The sequence below is a fragment of the Lacerta agilis genome, chromosome 2 (assembly GCF_009819535.1).
Source record: "Lacerta agilis isolate rLacAgi1 chromosome 2, rLacAgi1.pri, whole genome shotgun sequence".
In the NCBI taxonomy this organism is placed as follows: Eukaryota; Metazoa; Chordata; class Lepidosauria; order Squamata; family Lacertidae; genus Lacerta; species Lacerta agilis.
The window spans coordinates 54,378,188-54,399,142 of NC_046313.1; the positions used below are offsets into that span (position 1 = coordinate 54,378,188).

Consider the following 20,955-nt stretch of genomic DNA (forward strand, 5'->3'; position numbering starts at 1 on the left):
CAATATAGTTGCAGGAAACATGTGTTAAAATGATGTTTCTTAATAGTTCATATGTGTCACTCTCTTTGATGTTATATTAATTAATCTGGTTCAATTCAGAATTGTTAACATAATTTAGAATGATGCTCAATCCACTAAAATGCCTTGAACCAGCACATGATCAAGAGCACTTTGCATGGATTCTGGCTACACCTTTAAAGCACATTTGAAGCACTTTCTTCCCCTCAAAGGACTCTGGGCACCACAGTTTGGTAAGGGTAGCTGGGAATTGCAATTCTGTGAGGGGTAAACTACTGTGCCCTTCATTCTTCGTGACAAAGAATGTGTTTTGAATGTGTTTTTAAGGTATAATGTGTGTACACAGCCTTAGTTAAGTTATTCTAGCGGGGGGGGGGGGGAGAGAGACCTGCTCTGCTAGGGAGAGAATCCTGCTAGATCAGAGTGAAGGTCCATTTAGTCCAGCATTCTTCATCCCACACTGGCCAACCACATACCGTATATACTCGAGTATAAGTCGACCCAAATATAAGCCGAGGCACCTAATTTCCCTACAAAAAATGTGGGAAAGCTTATTGACTCAAGTATAAGCCGGTTCACCTTTGCCACTGTGGTAGAGGAGGAACGAGCAGCCCAAAGCAGCCCTTTGGGCTGCTCCTTCCTCTTCCTCCTTTGCTGCTGTGGAGCTCACCCCGTCGCAGGGTTTCGAACCGCCATTCTTCTGATCAGCAAGCCCTAGGGCTCTGGGGTTTAACTCACAGCGCAATGTTCCCTTGTGTTATACAGAGAAGGCTGGGATCCTGTCCTGTTTAAGCAGGAGCCAGGGAAAGTGAGCACCTGTGGGGTTTTAATACTTCCTTAACTGATAGGCTTTCTGCCTTCTGGGGTCTAAAGTTTATGTGAGCAGTTCAGGAATGGAACAAGCTGCCTGGGGAGAGTAAAGAACCACCGTTCTTGTACACTTCTTAAGGAATGGTTGACTTGAGTATAAGCCGAGGGCAGCTTTTCAAGCACAAAAAGTGTGCTGAAAAACTAGGCTTATACTCTGGGAAGCCACAAACCTTTCTGTATACAGTACAATAAAACTCAAAAGTGGCTTACAGTAAAAAAAAATGGCAGTGGCGCTCAAATGGACACAAGTTCCCACCAGCCCTTGCCAGCATGGCCAATGGTCAGGCATGATGGGAGCTTTAGTCCAACAACCACTAGATAGCCATTGGTTCTCTGCTCCTGGTTCATGGGTCTGTACAGCAATATCAGTTCCTATTTGAAAATATGTTTGGCAGTATATGCTCCCAGGCTGTATGTACTTGGAAATTAGCACACACACAAAAGCATTTCTACAACCATACCAAGCCCCATGTAGAAGGGAAGGGCCGTAGGTCATAGAATCATAGAATCATAGAGTTGGAAGAGACCACAAGGGCCATCCAGTCCAACCCCCTGCCAGTGGCAAAGGGTTCCAGGTTCAATCTGTGACAGGTCCTGATCAAAGGATTAGGAAGCAAGTGATGTGAAAATCTTTCTTTCTTGAGATCCTGAAGAGCTGCTGCCAGCCAGAGCAGACACTACTGAATCAGATGGACAAAGCATCTCGGCACCCTATTTCCCCTGGTTCACATAATGGGTTGAATGGATCTGAAGGTCCCACTGAAAACCATTTTACTGGGAACAGGCAGGTGCAACTTAATTTGTCTGGATTCAGTTCGGTGTATTATAAAAGGAGAGCATCTTTCCCCATTTGCCAAATCATTGGCCGTTATCTGGAACCAACTACACTGTGCTGATGAATTTCCCCCCGCCCCTACAACAGAGCCCTGAGCAGGCACAGCTCACATAATACCCCACCTTCCAGGTATGTCTAGGATTTCCCAATATGAGGCTGCCTGCACTGACATGAAAGTGGGTGTTGCATCGGCATCGCACTGTAGTGCTGTGGATCAGCATCAATATTTCTTTGCCACCTGCCTATTTTATCTTAAGCTCACCACCCTGATACCTTCACTGATGCACACATGCTTGTTCTCCTACAAATGCCATCTAAATGGTTCCAGATTTCCCACGCCTAACAGGGTAACTAATGGTGCAGACCAGAAAATTACAGAGACTCCCAGTATCAGCAAAATTGCTCAGTTAAAGAAGAAAAAGAAAAGAACTTGCCTTAGCACCATTTACAGTCAAAATGTTACGAGACAAGGAGTCGGTCACTCTTAAGCATATCCAGCAACATCTGTCCTCTTTTTAATGTTTGAGGAAGAAGAAGGAGATAAACCATGCCAAAGGAACAAAGACATCAGAATATATTTTTTCTAATTCATAGTTGGCAGCATAGTCTCCAAATTATTAAAGTGGAAAAGCTAGATTTATTTAAATCACCTGTGCAAGCCAGACAATGTAATGAAGATATTTAGTGCCAAACTGGTTCTTTGGGACTTTTTCCATACAAATAATACAAATCAGCCTGTGACGTTCCATGCAGATATGATCTGACAAACGCTCCAAGCTCCTTGTTTTACTTTGATGTTGCTCCAATAAGATATCCAAGGGTTGGTTTTTCTTTTTTCTTTTTTCCCCAAGTGTAACCATTTTTATTTTGGACTATGCATGTTAGACATTAATTAACATTATATGTTTCGTGTCTAAAGGATTGATTCTGGTAAAGTGATTTAAATCCCATGCTTATGTTCTTCCAAATTTGGATATTAAGGCTGTAATCCTGGGATGGGGACCCTTTGGCTCTCCAGATGTTGCTGAACTCCAGCTTGCATCAGCCCCAACCAGCAACATCTGGAGGGTCACAGGTTCCCCACCTTTGCTGTAATCTTATTGCAGTTTACCTGGGAGTAAGCCCCATTGAATTCAGTGTGACTTACTGCTGAACAGACATGCATAAGATTGTGCAGTAAGACCATTTTGATCATGGGGTAATCCACAAAGCCATTGCTCTAAAGCAGCTCCACAGGTGTTAACAAAGCATTCATGTTACATTGCTTTCCTGCATTACATTTGTTTGTTTGTTTTTATGGGGGTAAACCTGCATGGGAGTGGTTTACAGGAGCACTCCCATGCAATTAATTCATTAACAAGAGAAGTAGCTCTCAAGGATGCTGCTGCATTTGTTCAGACTAGCACACTGTGTTGAGAATCCAGACAAATAAAATGGGCAACCTTTATTGTTCCTGTTTCTTAATTCCCAACTTTGCCACATGCCCACCCTTCATAACATAACAGTCTAGTTGCACTGTATATAATAGAAGTCAAGTTGTTGAGCAGAGCAGAAGTAAAACTCAGTGTGTTTCACCTGAGCTTGGAATCTTGGGGTTTACTTCCAAGAAAACAAGTTTAGGATTGCACTGTTAACTGCAAAATCACCCTAAGCATTTGGACACTTGTGCAGGGGGGTGGGGCTCCACTGCTGTGTGTTTCCAGCATTGATCCTGTCTCTTCCATGCCTTACACTATGTGCACATTACAGTTTAGTGCACATTGTGTGCTGTTGGTTTTTTACTGCTTCCTAATTGAACCTGTACATTCTTCACTCCTACTCTCTCCTCCCTTTCCCCAAGCTGCTTCTATGGGGGTTTTGTTGTTGTTGTTGTTGTTGTTGTTGTTGTTGTGGGGCACATATGACTGCCCAGAGGATGGGGCTTGTCCAGCTTTAACTTTCTCAAAACTTTCAAGACACCTTCTGTGATTATGATGCATCCCCAGCCTTCTCTTTGAAGCCAAGCGATTTGGGAATTAAAGCTTTCTTAGATACTTGTTTCTATTTTCTTTTTGCTTGCCAGTTATGTGCCTTGAGTTGGGATAAACATTTTGTAATTCAAGGGCCACTTCGCAGAGGCGTGCGGGGGTGGGGGTGGGGGTGTTCAGATTAATGTTAGGTGCTCAGTTTTAGGATTACTTTTAAAACTTAAAACTTCCATCGTCAGCATAGGCTGCTGTGAGTGCTTGAAGTCCCTCAAAATGCCTGTGCTGATATCATTATTATTATTATTATTAGTAGTAGTAGTAGTAGTATCATTATTACTGAAATGGATTATTCAAGTTCCTTCTCCCTTTGTCTCCCTTTGAATATAAACTGGCTTTATCAATGTTACTTGGGTTCTTCAGTCTATTAGATCTGTGTCCACTAGTAATGTGCTGGGTAAAATATTTGCTCTGTTGGAAGATTATGTGATATTTGTATTCTAAGCCTCACCACAGTGGGTTTCTTTAAATAGAAGCTATACTTTACTCCTAAATTGCTTAAGGCAAAGGAAGCAGAGATGATGTTTATGAATGTTTAAATGCAAATGGAACTGAGAGCGAATGCTATGCTAGCTAACATCAAAGGCTCACCAAAGACTCTGCATTAATGAGCCTCTTTGTTTCCTGGATCACAGATTACAACAGGTTTCCAACTCATTGCCAAGGTTTTATCTCCATTTGGGAGGGCTGTAAATCTCAGACGACTCCCCCCCCCCCCACACACACACACCGCAGACACACACACACCAAGAGAATGTCTGAAAACGAAGAGGGAGAAAAGTAGCAAAGAATTTTATTATTATTCTCCCATATCCTTTTTCCTTTTGACTGCAAACCGAACTACTGTATGTGAAACAGCGAGGACGTTTCCAAACGGGATGCGGATTTGTCCTGTATAACGTGCAAAAAAAATGTTTCTTTAGCGTGCTTCTTCTGGACGAGACACACGTCGGAGGCAACCTCTCCAGAAGTCCAAGCAAACGGGCCACGATTTTTTCTGCCCCACAGAGATCAAGCTCAGCTGCCTCCAAAGACTTGAACTCGCCTTCGCTTACCCCCTTTTAAATGTGTCCTCCGAATAAGTCATTAATCCGACAGAAAGGCTACCCCTTTTCCATCTTCTCCACACACAAACACACCCCAAAAAGCCCTCAAAAGAATTTGATATATTGGTTTCCCCCCAGGAACTTTTATTTCTGAAATTCCTTTTCCACAGCTGAGCACGACCTTTTCACAGAGCGGAGGTGCTGGAGGTAATTGAGGTGTTGAAACTGACAATTACGTGCTATGTTGCTTGTTAGGAAGATCCATTTGCGTGGAGCCATTCAAACCCGAGACGGAAGATCTGCAAGGCTCAGCGCGGCCCTACCCAGCCTATGAGTGAGTGAGTGAGTGAGTGAGTGAGTGATAGGGAGGGAGGGAGGAAGAAAGAAAGAGAGATTTTTGCATTTGCTGCTGCTTGAAAGCCTTCCTGCCTACAGGAATGTCTGATTACTGCACATAGAAATGATCTGGAATAAACCATTTCTCTTCAAAACTACCAAAACATTTGGTGCCCCCGCCCCCATATCTCCTAATAACTCCCCGAACTGGAGCGTCTGGTATTTTGGAAACTCTGGCAAAGAACATAGGTTTAACTTCATGTTTCCCCACCCTCCAGGCAAATGGGGAAACCCATAATATGTTGAAATTCAGCGTTAACGTCTGTATTTTGGAAGGGAATCGCGCGAGTATAACACTGCAATCCTACGCATGCCTAAGTAAGTCCCAGTAAGTTCAATTACTATTTCTCAGAAGAAGAAAAAAGTGGCCCAAATGGCTTTTTAAAAAAAAACAACCCAAAACCAAGTGTAACAGGAAAAACCAATGAAACCAACGCAACTATAATATTGTAAGCTGTATATAGACTGTATAAAATGCAGTGCCGCGCCACTGGAAGGCTACAAACCCCTAAAGCCGTTCAGGCAAAGGGCCAAAGGCCACGGGAAAAAAGGAAGCTTCTTGGCTCGCGCTTAGAAATAAAGATGGCGCCAAGCCACCCCTTGTCGTGCAACCTGGTGCTCTTTTGGAAACCTGCTCCTCGGAGACGGGGTTAGGGAACTGAAATACTGTATTGTCGAGATTCCTCCTGATGCCAGTGGAGTTTCTGGAGTAGTGAAGTTCCACAAGGCATCTATAGGCATAAAGGAGATTGGCCTTCCAACATTCACAGCGCAATTAAAAATAAAAATAAATCAGTGCAAAATGGGCCCAGATTCGGCGAGGAGTCCTGAGTAAATCAGCAAAGAAAATAGGTGGGAGGAGAGAAAGAGGGCAAGGGAGCCGTGACTGGGACGCGTCCAGAGCATGGAAGTAAGTCCCACTTGGTTCCAATCTACAAGAAAAAATGTGCATAGGATTGCAGGCTTGGCCAGAAAAAAAATCGGACGCCTCATTAATCAAATCCCTATGTTGAGATTTCATGTTGTTTTGAGCTTTATCTTAAAAACCCTTGTTTAATTTTAAAAAAAGTTCTGATTCTTCCTTAGGGAAATAAAATGCAACATAGTAAAGACAAATGAGGCTGCAGTCCTGCTCACACCTGTATGAAATCTTGTGCTTTTAGAAGGAATTTGACTTCCAAGTACTGTGCTTGTGCTTTGGGATCTGTTGGCAAGACAGGTGTGGTTTCCTGAGAGGCTCGGTGCACTTTTTGTGAATTAGTTTAAAGGACCAGATTTCAATCCAAAGGATCCACTAACCGGGACATATTGTGTCTATCTGTTTGGAAGTAAAGCTGGAGAGGGGGCAATGGAGGTACTTACGCCCAAGTCACAGAGCAATCCTAACCATGTCTACTCAGAAGTCCTATTGAATTCAAGTGGGTTTAGGATCACACAGCCTTGCAGCGCAATACTTATTTTCTCAGAAGTACGGTAAATCCTACGCAGTTCCATGCAGCTTGTTCCCTTGGCAGTGTGTTTAGGATTGCAGCCTTAAAAAACATGAAAGTTTGAGATATTGAAGCGTTGAGTTCGATAGGAATCCGAAGCGATCGAAAGGGGGGGGGCGGGAATCGGATTTATACTATATATGGTTCTTAATGGTGATGGTGATGATGATAACCATTGCCATTAGCTTGCACGGGGCAATTTCCATCATTACTACTATCATATCGGCAACTAGCAAGAATTTGTGCAGCCCCGCCCCCTTTCATTTGATTGATGACTTGCCCTATCACAGGGATTTCATTTCGCACTGATTTCATCAGATCCAACCTGCGTCTTTGCATGTTTATTCAGAAGTCAACTCCCACTGAGGTCCACAGTAAATTTGGAGAAAGCGCACACGTGTGTTTGTGTATGTATAATATATATGGTGGTGGGCTCTTCATTAGAAGACAAAAAAATGCCTCTTTTTCTGCTTTACTGCTGCTGCTGTAGCATTTGGGAAGCGGCACCTTATTCCTGACACACACACACACACACACACATCCTAGAAGTGAGGCAGGTTTTGCATGCCTGTAATGGGGCATCTCTCCAGGAGCGGGCTTGCACGAGGAGACGGGCGCTGTCTCTTTAAGGCAAGAGCGCGTCGCGAGGAACAGAGCCTCGCCAACCCCTCCCCGCCGCTGTCAATCACCCGGCGGCTGCTTTGATGTCGAAAGCCTTTGGCTGGGGCTCTCTGGGGCTCTCTCCCTGGCTCGCGCACTTACGAGCGCTCACTCTCTCGGGCGCTCCGTGCCTTTCCCAGCAGAAGCCTCTGGCGCTGCCGTCGCCGGTTTCTCGCCCAGGCAGGGCTGGCTGCTGCTACTTAGTCAAACTTTCCTGGGGCTGGGAGGGAGGAACGAAGCAGACACGGGAGGAGGAGGAGGAGGAGGAGGAGGTGCGGGCTGGTCGCTGCTTTGATCCCTCCGATTGTCTCTGTCTCCCCTCGAGTCGCCGGCAGATTCCCTTAAAAGTAAGGAGAGAAAAGAAGAGAGGGCTGCTTTCCTCGAGGTGCGGAGAGACCAGTAGCTGTATTTCAAAGCGTCCCTTCCTCCTCCTCCCCACGCTCGGCCTTTAATATATATCTATAAATCCCCCAGTCGCCTTCCCCGACCAAGAAGTTCGCTTGTTGGTGGCGTGGCTCGGGCTAGGCTGGGGTGGGGGGGAGAAGGAGAGAGAAAATGCCCCAGCTCAACAGCGGCGGAGGCGATGACTTGGGAGCCAATGACGAGATGATCGCCTTTAAGGACGAAGGCGAGCAAGAGGAGAAGATCCAGGCCAACGTCTTCACCGAAGGGGATCTGGCTGACCTCAAGTCATCGCTGGTGAATGAGTCCGAAAGCACCGGCGGAGGGGAAGGAGGAGGAGGCGGCGGCGGCGGCGGCACCGGTAGCAGCAGCAGCAGCAGCAGCCAGACTTCTAACGCCGCGGCCACAGTGGCGACAGCAGCAGGAGCCCATTCCGAGGTGAGAGAGGGAGACCTTCGCCACTCAGCATCACAAAGGGCTTTCTGCCCCTCCGCCACCTTCTCATTCTCCCTGGTTATTACAACGAGCTATTACTAGGGGGAATGAGCAAAAAATTATATCTATCTATCTATCTATCTATCTATCTATATAAACTTTTAAAATAAATTGTTTCCATCCACCTCTGATCACCCTTCTCTCTTTTCCCTCTCTGCACAGGCTATCAGGCGCTTGCAGGATCCGCAGAGGGTCTATCAGGAGAAACTCCCGGATCACATGGAGGATGGTCAGTTTTGGAATCCATTCATTCTGCCTTTTCTTTCTCTCTCTCTCTCCCCTTTTCACATGCTGAACTCAGAAGAGGATGGGGAGTGTGGGAGGAGGTGGGGGAGCTGGCGGCAGGAGAAAAACTGTCTTTCTGTTAAATCAAAGCAGTAAAAAAATAATAATCAAGGGAGGGAGGGACTTTGATTTGGTAGTTGAAGCCCTTAGCTGCTAAGCTACCAAACAGCACAAGCCATTGAAACTTAATAAGTAACAATCTCATCCTTCTTCCTCCCCCCACCCTGCCACCCCCCAACTTGCTCATAACTGAAATATGATTAATATGTGTAATACAAGGGATGGAGGAACCCAAAGCAGACTGGGGAGGGAGGCAAACAGAGGTCGGTCTGAGCACTCCTGATCTGTCTCTCTCAAACTGATCAGCTCTGGGTCTGGAGTACCTGGATTGGGAACTGTCTGAGGACCTCCTGGAGGAGGGGCAGACCTGGTACAAATACCTGGAACAGAGCTTGGTAACAGATTGAGGAATACACATCTCTTTCCCCACTCATCAAAACTCTGGGAAACCTGCTACTTTATTGTCAGATCAGGCAAGGTGGAGGGCAGTGATAACTTTGACATCAAGCTTGTTATTCAGATTATTTGTGGCTTTATGTTTTGTTTCTGTCGCTACCAAAGAAGTCAGGATTTTGGGTTGATGTCAGGATTTTGGGTTGATGTCAGGATTTTGTCGCTACCAAAGAAGTCAGGATTTTGGGTTGGAAATGAACTTCAGGTTATGTCCTTTGCACATAACCAAAGGAGTGTTGTTGTTTTAAAACATGCAGTTACATAGAGATGCAGTGGTGCTTCTTGTCGTAAGGCAAGTATGAATGGCGTGGGAATTGATTGTAAGACAAAGTCCTAATGTTAAACTTTTTTAAAAAAACAGGCTTAAAACATCAGGACCCAGGGATGTATAAAGGATCTTCTTACTCTGGATACCCTTTCCTAATGCTCTCAGATGCTTACCTGCCAAATGGATCTATGTCACCTTTGGTGAGTTCTCTTCGTTTTGTAAAGTTTTCTAATACTTCGCATTGTTATGCTTACATTAGAATACAGTAGTGACAACCGTCTTAGTCCCTATATCTTATGCTTTTTTAGTACAGAAAATGATAAAAAAGCAACACACGAGAATGCCTAATAAAAAGTGATAATCTGGTTCTTGAATATATATGGTTTTTAACATATGGAAATTCCAGTTTTTTCTTTCCATTAAGTTTTAATCCAAGTAAACGCTAGAATTGAGTTTTTCTCAAATCATTGTGATTTCTTTGTAAATATATTTAGGACTGGAGTTTTCATTCATGAATGCATGCATGGGTATAGAGACTGGAGTAACGTACATTCAGAGGTATTGCAGTGAATCTAGTTGATTCAATGGGAGCTGCTGCCTTGTGTCTAGGACTACTGTCTTAGTTGTCACTTTTATTTTCCCCTGTTCTCTTTGCACAAGCAGATTTGTTTTGAGATTATTGCAAGGAGGCAAACATTTTGTTGGAAGGAAATTTCCATACTGATGGATCTAGTGACAGACAGACTTTCCTTGTTTGCATACAGATGCATGATGTAGGAACCCTTCATTTAAGTGCACTGTACTCTGCATACCTTGTAACAAATCAGTTTGTTTGCTTTTTAACAAATAAACAATTACTCTTTGAGCTACATTTTCTCATACTGGCAAAGCTGAGACTACAGTACCTAACCATCAGTAGACTGGAACCAGATGGATACTGGTACAAATGAGAGCAAGACCTGCCTATATACACACACACACACACACACACACATATATATATATATATATATATATATATATATATATATATATATATATTTGCTGTGGAGTTTTGGAACTCTGCTATGGATAGTGACTAAAGTATAACAACAGAGTCCCTACATTTTTTTTTTGCTCCCTTTTTCTTTAGTATTCACTGAGTAGTTTAGTATTTTGTTAAATTTAGGACCTGCAATAATTTATATGGAGAAAAAGTCAGACTAAATAAACCAGTGCTATACGAAGTGGTGATGCTTTTGGTGTGCTGGGGAACAATCCTAGCAGTATGTCAGTATTTGGCTCTTGTGTGCATCCTCTCAAATAATTTAAAATATTGCAAGTATTAGGCTGTGAACTTATGCCTACTCATTTGGAAGTAGGTACTATAAATGGCAGAGGGACTCGGTTCGACAGAGATGTGCTTGGGATTGGCATGTTTTGAGCATCTCGACTGCAGGAAGGCCATTGCAGTTGTTATTATTTTTAGTTTCACTTTTTTTCCTTTTGTAAAGGTAAAGATCAGTTGAATAAATATTTTTTCTGTTTTCCTGCCTTGTTTTCGTCATGTTGCTTCAGGTACTTTATAAGCCTCTCGTGTGACAATCAAATACGATCTCCTTATACACATGCCAACTTTCAGCTGAGCTTGCTTACAAATATTATGTTTAAGACTGGGATGACAGTACTATGATCTGCAGTGTGCTCCTATGTATGTATGATTGGAAGTATATCCCATTGTGTTCAGTGGGGCTTACTGCTGGCATACGGCCACAAGCTTATACAAGTTTCCTTGAGGGTGGGGAGGGCTATAGCCATCAGCTTTGCAAGCAGAAAGTGCCAGGTTCAGTCCCTGGCATCTCCAGGTAGGGCTGAAAGAGAGTCCTGCCTGGAATCTTGTAGAGCTGCTTCCAGTCTGTCTGAGCTGGACAGACCAATGGTCTGATCCCATATAAAGCAGCTTCCAATGTTCCTACTTAGGAGTAAGTTTCATTTCTCAAAATGGGACTTTCTTCTAAGCAGATCTGTCTTAAGATTGCACTATAAATGTACAACTTTTTTTTTTAATTTTGAAATAAAACTTGATTGCATTTGGAGGATGAGAGCAGGCATTGGATTGTGTTGCTGTTTTGCTCCCTACCCCCCTCTTTCTATTGCTTACAGCCCCCAGAGGCCAAGTGTCCAGCTGTATAGTCATGGGACTCTATATACTCATCTCTTACAATAGCCAAGTCGGGAAACAATTGCTTTCCATTAGGTCGGTAAACTTCTTTGGGTTTAGTTGAGCGTACAATCAGCACTGTCTGATATTGAACTTAACAATGGGCAGGCCAGTTTCTTAGATAGCTGATGCCTGAGATAGCTGTGTGTGTTTGTGGGTTTCTATTCAGCAGTATTTTAGATGAAACAATGCTTTCAGTGTATGAAGGAGGAATTCTAGGTAGCTGTGAGGAAAAGGTCCCAAGTCTTGGTGGTAGAAAATGTACCTGAAGTGACTTTCCCACAGAAAGAGAAAAATGATTGGGTGAAACCCATGGTACATCTCAGGCCGAATGCAAGGTCTTGCTAGATCTAAACATTTTTCTAGACAAATGTGAGAAGTCTCCAGGAAGCATACAAGCAGGGCAAGAAGGGAATAGTTTCTCCCCATTGTTTGTTGTGCCCCCCTCCCAAATAACTGGTGTGCTGCCTGTTCCAGATGAAGTCTTCATTTTGTTTTCATGACTGGCAGCTGTCACCAGACCATCACTTCCTGAATTTGCCTGATTTCCTGTCTTGGCCAGTAGCCATTCTTGTGGAAGCAAGGTCCTGGTTATAATGTTATAAAATAAGAGAGCAATTTATCCTTCTATACTCCATTTATAACCTCTATAGTACCTCTCTGGCAATCTCCCCCATCTCCCCAAGAAAACACCTTAAACACAGTGCTATACCTGCCTACTTGGGAGTGAGCCCCATTCAACTCAATGGGACTTCCTTCTCCATCCTGGAGAAACTTGCTCCAGTTTCTTAATCATTTTGGTTACCTTTTTCTGTACGCTTCCAAGCTCTACGTTACTCGTTTTGCAGATAGCACTGTAAACAAAACAAAAAGGACAAACTTTCTCCCCCTTTTAAAAAGGGTTTCAAAACAGTTGCTTTCCAACAAGGATCAAAGTAAGTTTTGCCATGAAAGAATGTAAATGCTGCTATTTAGTAATAAGAATCTTATTCCAGACAAAGAAAGAAAATTACTGGTGTGAGTTCTAAGAACAAAGGGGAATGTCTATCAATGAAAATCACAGCACTCTTTCTCCTTAGCCTGCTACAAATGTAAAAACTAGACAGTTTAACTTAATCCCACAGAAGGTGTGAGCGGTTCTCTCCCTTTCCACAATAAATAAATAAATAATGGGAGTTGAAAACAAAATGGTATACAAAATAGAATTGGCAAATGTGCATCTGCGTGAAATGAAAACAAGCTCAGGTGGCTCAATTCATAAAGATGCTGGGCCTCATCTTGGAAACAGAAACTGGATCCTGCTGCTGTGCGGAGATGCAGACATAAATGTGTAAGCCTGCCTAAGATGTGATCAGGGCATTCCAAGCTAAGAATGCTGCTTCTCACCTGTTCAGTGGGTAGCAGCGTTTGGACTGGGACCAAAAGCTGCTTCGCTATCCCCTTGCTAATGCTCAACAAGTGATTGGCACCTCTACAACTGACAGCACTGATCACCAGCTAGTTACAGGAGCTCTGCTAATGCAATCATTGGTGCTGGATGGCGCAGGTTTTCATGCTCCAGAACCATTTGCTTTTACTGTGGAGCTAGTCTACATTTAGACTGGCTTCTGTGTACTAGGGTAACTGTATGCAAGCAAAGGTGCTGGCTTGGGCATACCTGAAATTCTAGAATTTCCTGAAGGGTAGTGTCTGGTTTTAAAGAGAACGTTGTTCATATTTTCTAATAACTAGTAGGGAAATATAGCACCAGTTCCTAAACACAGAAAAGGGGGAAAGATCCAGCTTTGCAATGTTTTTCTAAGTTTTACGAGTCAAAATTACATGGAAAACACTTGAAGCTGCCTGCTATCACGGGTGACCCTTAAAGAGAGGAACATTTTGCTTAAAAGTGCAAAGGATATAATGTAACAGTTGCTAATTTTAATGGATATCAGGACATTGGTAATTTAGAAATGAAAACTACAGAAGAAATAAGCCTAAATGATGCAGTAAAACTTTTTATAGCTTGTTAAAGTTCTACCAGTTCATTTTTATTTTGATTGATCCTTGGTATGTGTCTCTTTAACTACAAGGAGAGTGTTTCAGGGTCATATCCTTAATATCTGGTCCATTACTGGGTGGTTCATAGGTCCCTCTCACACCAGGCCAGAAATTCACACAGTGAAAATACTGGAAAAATATAGCATAAACAACAACAAATTATGATCTAAAGGAGCTTTAGCATGCAGTTGTTTTAGTTCACTGGTAATGTAAATATAGAAAGAAAAAATAAGGCTGCAATCCTAAACAAGGGACAGTGGGATTGACAGTTCATGGACTGGACTGTTCATGGGAGTTTATTTTACCAGCAATAGAAAACTGGAACAGTAATTTGAGCAAGAGCGCTGCTTGCTTTAGAAATATATGAGCATTCTCCTCATTACACCTAGTGTAAAGAAAGAAAAGGGAAATAAGGAAAGGGGAGACTTACCTTTTAAAAACAAACTACAAAAAGAGATAATGACGGTCCAATTACATTTTACTGAGCAGGATTCAATGTTGGTCAGATTGATAGGACAGAAGTACAGGCATGAGCACACAAATACATGAAAATACAGAGGAGGTTTCTTAGAGCACCCTTGTATGTTATGTGGAAATCACATGCGCTTTCTGCTTCACCACTTCCACATAATATGTGACATTGGCCTTAAAACATTGCTAACTACTGAAACCTGCAACAGTCTAGTTCTTTTTTGTGGGATCTGTGCCATACCACTTTTCAAAATTTCTGGCACAGCAGAAGCCCAATACTTACTGGTTTAAACATTATATTGTTTCTTTTGGAATATTACTTGTTTCCTTTTAAAAAAAAGAATTTTAAAAAGTTTTTTTAAAAAAAACAAACCACATCGTTTCATGTTCCTGCTAGATGCAGAACAATGAATTCAAATCTGTGGGTCAAGATATGCATTTAGCCCTATGCAAGAGGATGATTTTAACAGTTGCAGGTATCTGTTAGCGGTTTGATGAAGTGCCTTGAGGTTTATACTACTCCCAGTCAGAAGAAGTAGACTGATGTTAGGCTTATTAACTTGAGCATCCCTGTTTCTTAAACTTGTTTTAATGCTCATTTAGGAATTGGGCATATTTGAACACCTCTTTGGACATGCAAACTAAGAGAAACAATGACTCGCTTGTTTCTTATTTAGGTAAACCACAGAAATAAGAGGTAGGTTAACCCAAATGCCTTTTGTAGCACAAAAGTAAATGCCCTAGAGATTAAGAAGCAACAGAAAATTTATGTGTTGATCTGTCCTCCTTGCAAACTTCCAAGTGGGAAAAGGATTGCCAACTAGTGGAATGTCTAAAACTGCAGCCATAAAAACTGAAATCAATTTCACTGTTCTGTCCGTTGGAATATTAGTTATTAATGCCCAAAAGATTAGAAGTAAAATTGCGAGATAACATGTAGCTGTGCATGGGTTTTTTTAAATCATGGGCTTTGGGGTTATTTTGTATTTATATTGGATTGGGTTTTCTTCAAAAGTCATAAGCAAACGCTTGCATACAAGTTACATTCAGTTACTACCAAAATCATTAACTATTTCCATGAGTCTGAAGATCTTGCAGATTTTATCCTACTTTATAAGTGCTTCTAGTCCAACCCCCTGGTTAATAAACATTCTGATGTTTAGTGCCATGGTCAGATCACTTCCTGGTGCAACTGGACTTCTCTGCGATGCTTCCCCTCTGCAGGGAGGTGGGACCGATTTGGATGGTCTGCCCCCGCCATTTAATGGATCCAAATGGTTTCCAGAGAGTGGTAGGGGATGCTTTATCCCATGTTGATGGCCTTTCAGCTGATTCCCTGTTGACCTGCTGGAATGTGGAGTTAACCAGGGCTATTGACTATTTGGCTCCGAAGCGCCCTCTCCAATTGCTTGGAGCCCAGACAGCCCTGTGGTTTTCCCTGGATCTGAGGGCAATGAAACAATCGCTGAGACGGCTGGAGTGCCAGTGGCAGATAACTCATTCTGAATCTGACCGGACACAGGTTAGAGCTCAATGTCGAGCCTACCAAGTGGCGGTAGTGACGGCGAAGAAGACTTTCTTCACCGCCTCTATTGCATCTGCAGAAAACAGCAGCAGGAGACACTTTCAGGTGGTTCGCAATTTAGCGGAACCACCTGCTTCATCAGGGCCCAGTACGGGCCACATGATCTCCTGCAATGATTTTGCAAAGTTTTTTGCAGATAAAGTCGCTCAGATTCGGGAAGAGGTAGACTCCACCATGGGAGCAGGGGCGGGAGAGTGCTAGAATCCTGTCTAGTCCAGTTGCGTGGGATCAATTCCAATCTGTTACCTCCAAGGATGTGGACAGGCTGCTTGGACGAGTGAAACTAACCACCTATCTCCTTGATCCTTGCCCATCCTGGCTTATAAAAGCTAGCCGGGAAGGGCTGGGCGATGGGCTTCACGGGCTGGTGAATGCTTCTCTCTGTGAGGGAGCCTTCCCAGACCCATTGAAAGAGGTGGTTATTAAACTGCTTCTTAAACTGCTTCTTAAAAAACTATCTTTAGATGCGGCCAATATGGCTGACTATCGCCCATCTCAAATCTTCCATTCTTGGGCAAGGTGTTTGAGCGAGTGGTTGCTGAAAAACTTCACGCCTGGAAGAAGCGGACCATTTGGATCCCTTCCAGTTGGGATTCAGACCTCATCATGGGACTGAAAATGCCTTGTTTGCACTAGTCGATGATCTCTGGTGGGCTAGGGACAAAGGAGAGAGCTGTTTCCTAGTTCTGCTGGATCTCTCAGCGGCTTTTGACACCATCAACCATAACATCCTCTGGACCGTCTAGAGGGGTTGGGAGCTGGGGGCACTGTTATACAGTGGTTCCGCTCCTTCCTCCTGGGGTGTGTTCAGAAAGTGGGGGGGGATGAGTGTTCAGACCCCTGGGCTCTCACTTGTGGGGTACCTCAGGGTTCTGTCCTCTCCCCCATGCTTTTCAACATCTACATGCAGCTGCTGGGAGAGATCATCAGGGGGTTTGGGCTGGGTGTTCATCAGTATGCAGATGATACCCAGTTCTACCTTTCTTTCAAATCAAATCAAAACCAGTGAAGGCGGTGAAGGTCCTGTGTGAGTGTCTGGAGGTGGTTGGAGGATGGCAGCTAACAGATTGAGGGTGAACAAGACAGAAGCACTGTTTTGGGGGACAGGAGGCGGGCAGGTGTGGAGGACTCCCTGGTCCTGAATGGGGTAACTGTGCCCCTGAAGGACCAGGTGTGCAGCCTGTGAGTCATTTTGGACTCACAGCTGTCCATGGAGGTGCAGGTTAATTCTGTATCCAGGGAAGCTGTCTACCAGCTCCATCTGCTACGCAGGCTGAGACCCTACCTGCCTGCAGACTGTCTCGCCAGAGTGGTGCATGCTCTAGTTATCTCTTGCTTGGATTACTGCAATGTGCTCTATGTAGGGCTACCTTTGAAGGTGACCTGGAAACTACAACTAATCCAGAATGTGACAGCTAGACTGGTGACTGGAAGCAGCCACCAATACCACATAACACCGGTCTTGAAAGATCTACATTGGCTTCCAGTACGTTTCCGAGCACAATTCAAAGTGTTGGTGCTGACCTTTTAAGCTCTAAACAGCCTCGGTCCAGTATACCTGAAGGAGTGTCTCCACCCCCATTGTTCTGTCCGGACACTGAGGTCCAGTGCCGAGGGCTGAACAGGTTTGGTTGAGAGCTTAAATGAGCCTGAAGATTCCATGGCTATATATAGAGAGAGAAGCTTTAAGTCAGAACATAGCCCCATCACCTCCAGAAAGCTGAAAGATTCTACCTGAGAGACAATTGCAGTGCCTCTGGTTTTAGTTTGTTTCAGTATACGTATGTGTAAGTGCTGAAGATCAGGGCTTGGCCTCAAGGCATTTTGTGGCCTGAGTCAAAGGACAAGATGGTGTGCCCCCCCCCCCACCATTCTACATACAGGGCCAACTGGACTCCCAATTGCACATTACTCTCAATGTTAAGGATGGGTCAGTGTGCTGCACTGCACCTGAGGGCAGCAGGCTCACCTTGAGGACAAAGGACAGACTGTATGGCACAGACAGCTCTACCCTCCAACAGAGGCGAACTACCGTGGGACTTAAAAATGGTGGGTGGGGCTGCTCCTGCTACTGTCTCCCTACCCCCAGGATTTGCCAACTGTGGCAGTTACCTCACTCTGCCTAATGTGTGCCAGTCTTGCCAGAAATTTCCAGCTGAAGCAAATCTGGAGAATTCCAAGGTGAAGGAAAGGGACAACTGAGCTGGCAATTAAGATGGGTGGAGGTAATGAGAAAGGAAATGAGAAAGGCAACACTGAATCTGGTTTCTGGCCGGGATTCTGCAAGCAGAAACACTTGGGGAAGCCCATAAAGGCAGTGGTCAGTCGCTCTACATGAATCAATATCAGCCCTGCAGCATAGGTGGCTTACGGAGCATTATGCAGGAACAGAGGTAGAGCACATGGGAGGATGAGAAGTGGTAGCTGGGGCCCCGACAGATTATTCCAGCGGGTGAGATCCAGCTAGATACTGATGCCTGCAGATTGATTGGGCATCACTCACTCAAGGACCATAGAAAGGGATTGCCGTGACCTGCCCATTGTTTGATTGCTGGGAATGAACTGGCTTTTTAAATTACCTGAAGCTTGCCCAGCTCCCCTGTAAAAGCTTTAGATGAAGAGTTTCCAGCAATGTAAAAGTGCCTGAGGGCATTTTGTGAATTCCATTGGGAGCATTTCCATTGAAGGGGCTGTTGGAAAGAGTCGAGAAGGCAGCAGGAAGTGTAAATGAAAAGCTGGAATAGTTGCCTGGTCAATGTTGTCTCCTTCCACCCCAAAAATAAACCTCTCTGTCCACCCCACACTGTGCCCGATTTTGTTGACTTACTAAATTTTCTAGCAGGGGTGCTTCTATTGAATTAAAATTCTAAATAGATTCTCACTTTCCCTTCTTTTCCCGAAATGAGATTACTGTGCATTACCCATGTTTGGTGAAGGGTGTATTATTTCTTGTCAGGGTTTCCTGTAAACATATGTAGGAGGTTGGGATTAATTCTGTAATCCTTCTTTTCTGCTCCCCTTCATATGCCTCCCTCTGGAGCGCTGTTCGAAACTGTCAAGGGTCCTGTTCTGCTAAACCACCAAAGAGTAAGTACTTCAGTTATGATAATGTTTCTCGGGAAGATCAAGGGCATGCAAATCTAGTTTGGCAGCACAGTCCTAAATAGGTTTACTCAGGAGGAAGTTGCACTGAGTTTTACAGGTATTACTCCCTAGTAGGGGTATTTGGGATTGTAACCTGAATGTTGTTATCTCAGCATACATTATAACAGGATCGCTTACATAGAAGATTTGTTTCGGTCTTAGGAGGACTATCTGTCAGCAGCAAACGGTGTCTGTGTGTTAGCTGGACATCTGAAGACATTTCCCCTTAGTATTCACACTGCAATGTATAATTTCATCACTAGGAAACTTTTGTTCTTAGCCCAGAGGGGACAAGGGAGCTCACCCACACAGGTGTTTAATGTGGATTTGAAGCTGCTTGTGTCCCTTTTTTACTTTCTATGTTCCTGCGCTGTCCACATGGTATAATCCTCCCTCAACTGGCAGCCACATCTCCTCCCCGCACCACAGATAATTTGCAGATAATCTGAGGGAGGACAGTCAAATATACCCACTGTTTTATTTATTAGATTTACTAGATTTATATACCACCCTTCATCAAAAGATATCAAGGTGGTTTACAGTATAAAAACACAAACAATATTTACCATATTAAATAATTTTACACCATTATGATATTTACATGTGCCTTTCCCCTGAAGAATGGCTATTTAAACAATACTGCTTTTTGATTTCTAGGATTTTAAACTTGTAATATTTTAATATTGCCTTCCTGTTGCTTTTCGACGGGGGGGGGTTAGAAAGAAGGTGGCAGTGTTTTACTTTTCTATGTTGCGTCTAACCATGTTTGCACTTGAGGTAGGCACAAGATACATTTGCCTTCTTTGCCACCTCAACTCCCATAATCTATTTCAATCTAATAACAAACTTGGATGGTTGAGTGCTAACAAGATTTGTGGTTGGATGAATACCCGAGGTGTCTTAGAAGTACAAAACATTAAAAAAATAAACAAACACCAAAGGGGAACTAAAATAAGAATCCTAAAATGGACCTATGATGATTGAGCATGCTCAGTGACCTCAAGAAGTCACCAACTGGAAAGGGGGGGGGACAAACAAACAGGAGAACGGGAAGAGGAGTGCATTGGCTTGCTTGAGGCTTGTTAGAGGAAGCCATGAATGGAACAATCCTGTTCTGGAAGACGAAGGCTCATTACAGCATTTGGTAGAAGTCTCTCTTGTCTGCTATACCTCTAAGTGTCTGCCCATGTATCAAAACATAGTTTGACCTTCAGTACTAGCTGCAGTACATATATGATAGGTTTAATCCAGCAGCTTTGAAGCTCTGTCTACCCTTACCAGGACCTCTCCTTGAAAGAGATGAAAGAGACAGAGAGAGCAATGCTTATTGCAAAGACCTGTGTGGAATGTATCATCATCAAAAGCTAATTTTCCCCCTCAAAATGAACTATAAATCATAAAAGTATATCCTTTTTTAAATGGTACAAATCACTTTAAAACCAAATTGAGGTATCTCATCAGTAGGTAGGTCTGCCTTTTAGGTGGTTATAAACCTTAAAGGTCAGACATGTTGAAACTTTGATCAAATTAAACTGTTCTCCTTTCTATGGTAATATAATTAAGTTGACACCTGAGGGAGTTTTCTGAACATTGTTGCATCTTGCAGCAGGTCGGTAATATAGAGCAGCCAAAAGGCTTGAAGAAGCACTTCTATGTTTCTTAATTTTGGAACTGGGTGTGTTAGCTACGGAAATGCGCTGGGGTTTCCCATAGGTATTTGCAGGCCAGACTTGCTCAGCCTCAGTCAACACAAGGACTCCCTTTGGCTTGAACAGGCTGAGGTCAGAGACATCCAGTTTTATGGGTTTAAAATAAACATTTATGATGGAAGGGCAGATTCTGGCTATGTGTAAGCCATCTTGGGTTCTGTGGGTTTGTATATTAAGCAAAGGGAAAGTTTATTCCTTCCTTAATACCAAGTCGAAAGCTTGTTCGTTCTCTCTCTCCCTACCCCCCCTCAATTGTATGTTACAATGCCCACTTTTCCTCTCTATTATCTGAAATAGCTATATGTCGTCTTCTTTTTTAAGTGTACATGTAAGAGAACCAGTATCTAGACCAGGGGTTGGCAAGGCTTACCGGGCATGGGCCGGATCACTCCCACAGAGATCCTCCGTGGGCCAGACCAGCATAGCGCGACACCGGAAATCGCATCTAAGCATGTCCACGGCACCAGAAATTGCTTCTGCACATGCCCAGATGCCGAAAATTGC

The 20,955-nt window shown here is 43.6% G+C and overlaps 1 protein-coding gene across 10 annotated transcripts in view; it reads left to right on the forward strand.

Annotated features, from left to right (window-relative positions):
* The first annotated feature begins 7,365 nt into the window (after positions 1-7,365).
* The window catches only part of TCF7 (transcription factor 7), a 116,051-nt gene continuing 102,461 nt past the window's right edge, over positions 7,366-20,955 (forward strand). For 8 of the 10 annotated variants that reach the window (XM_033140087.1, XM_033140089.1, XM_033140092.1 and 5 more), the window contains exons 1-3: positions 7,366-8,179; positions 8,399-8,465; positions 9,396-9,502. In XM_033140087.1, coding sequence (XP_032995978.1) covers positions 7,895-8,179; positions 8,399-8,465; positions 9,396-9,502 — 459 coding nt within the window. In that variant the 5' untranslated portion in view covers positions 7,366-7,894. The remainder of the gene's footprint in view (positions 8,180-8,398; positions 8,466-9,395; positions 9,503-20,955) is intronic. The other 2 variants (XM_033140088.1, XM_033140090.1) reach the window with 1 other exon arrangement.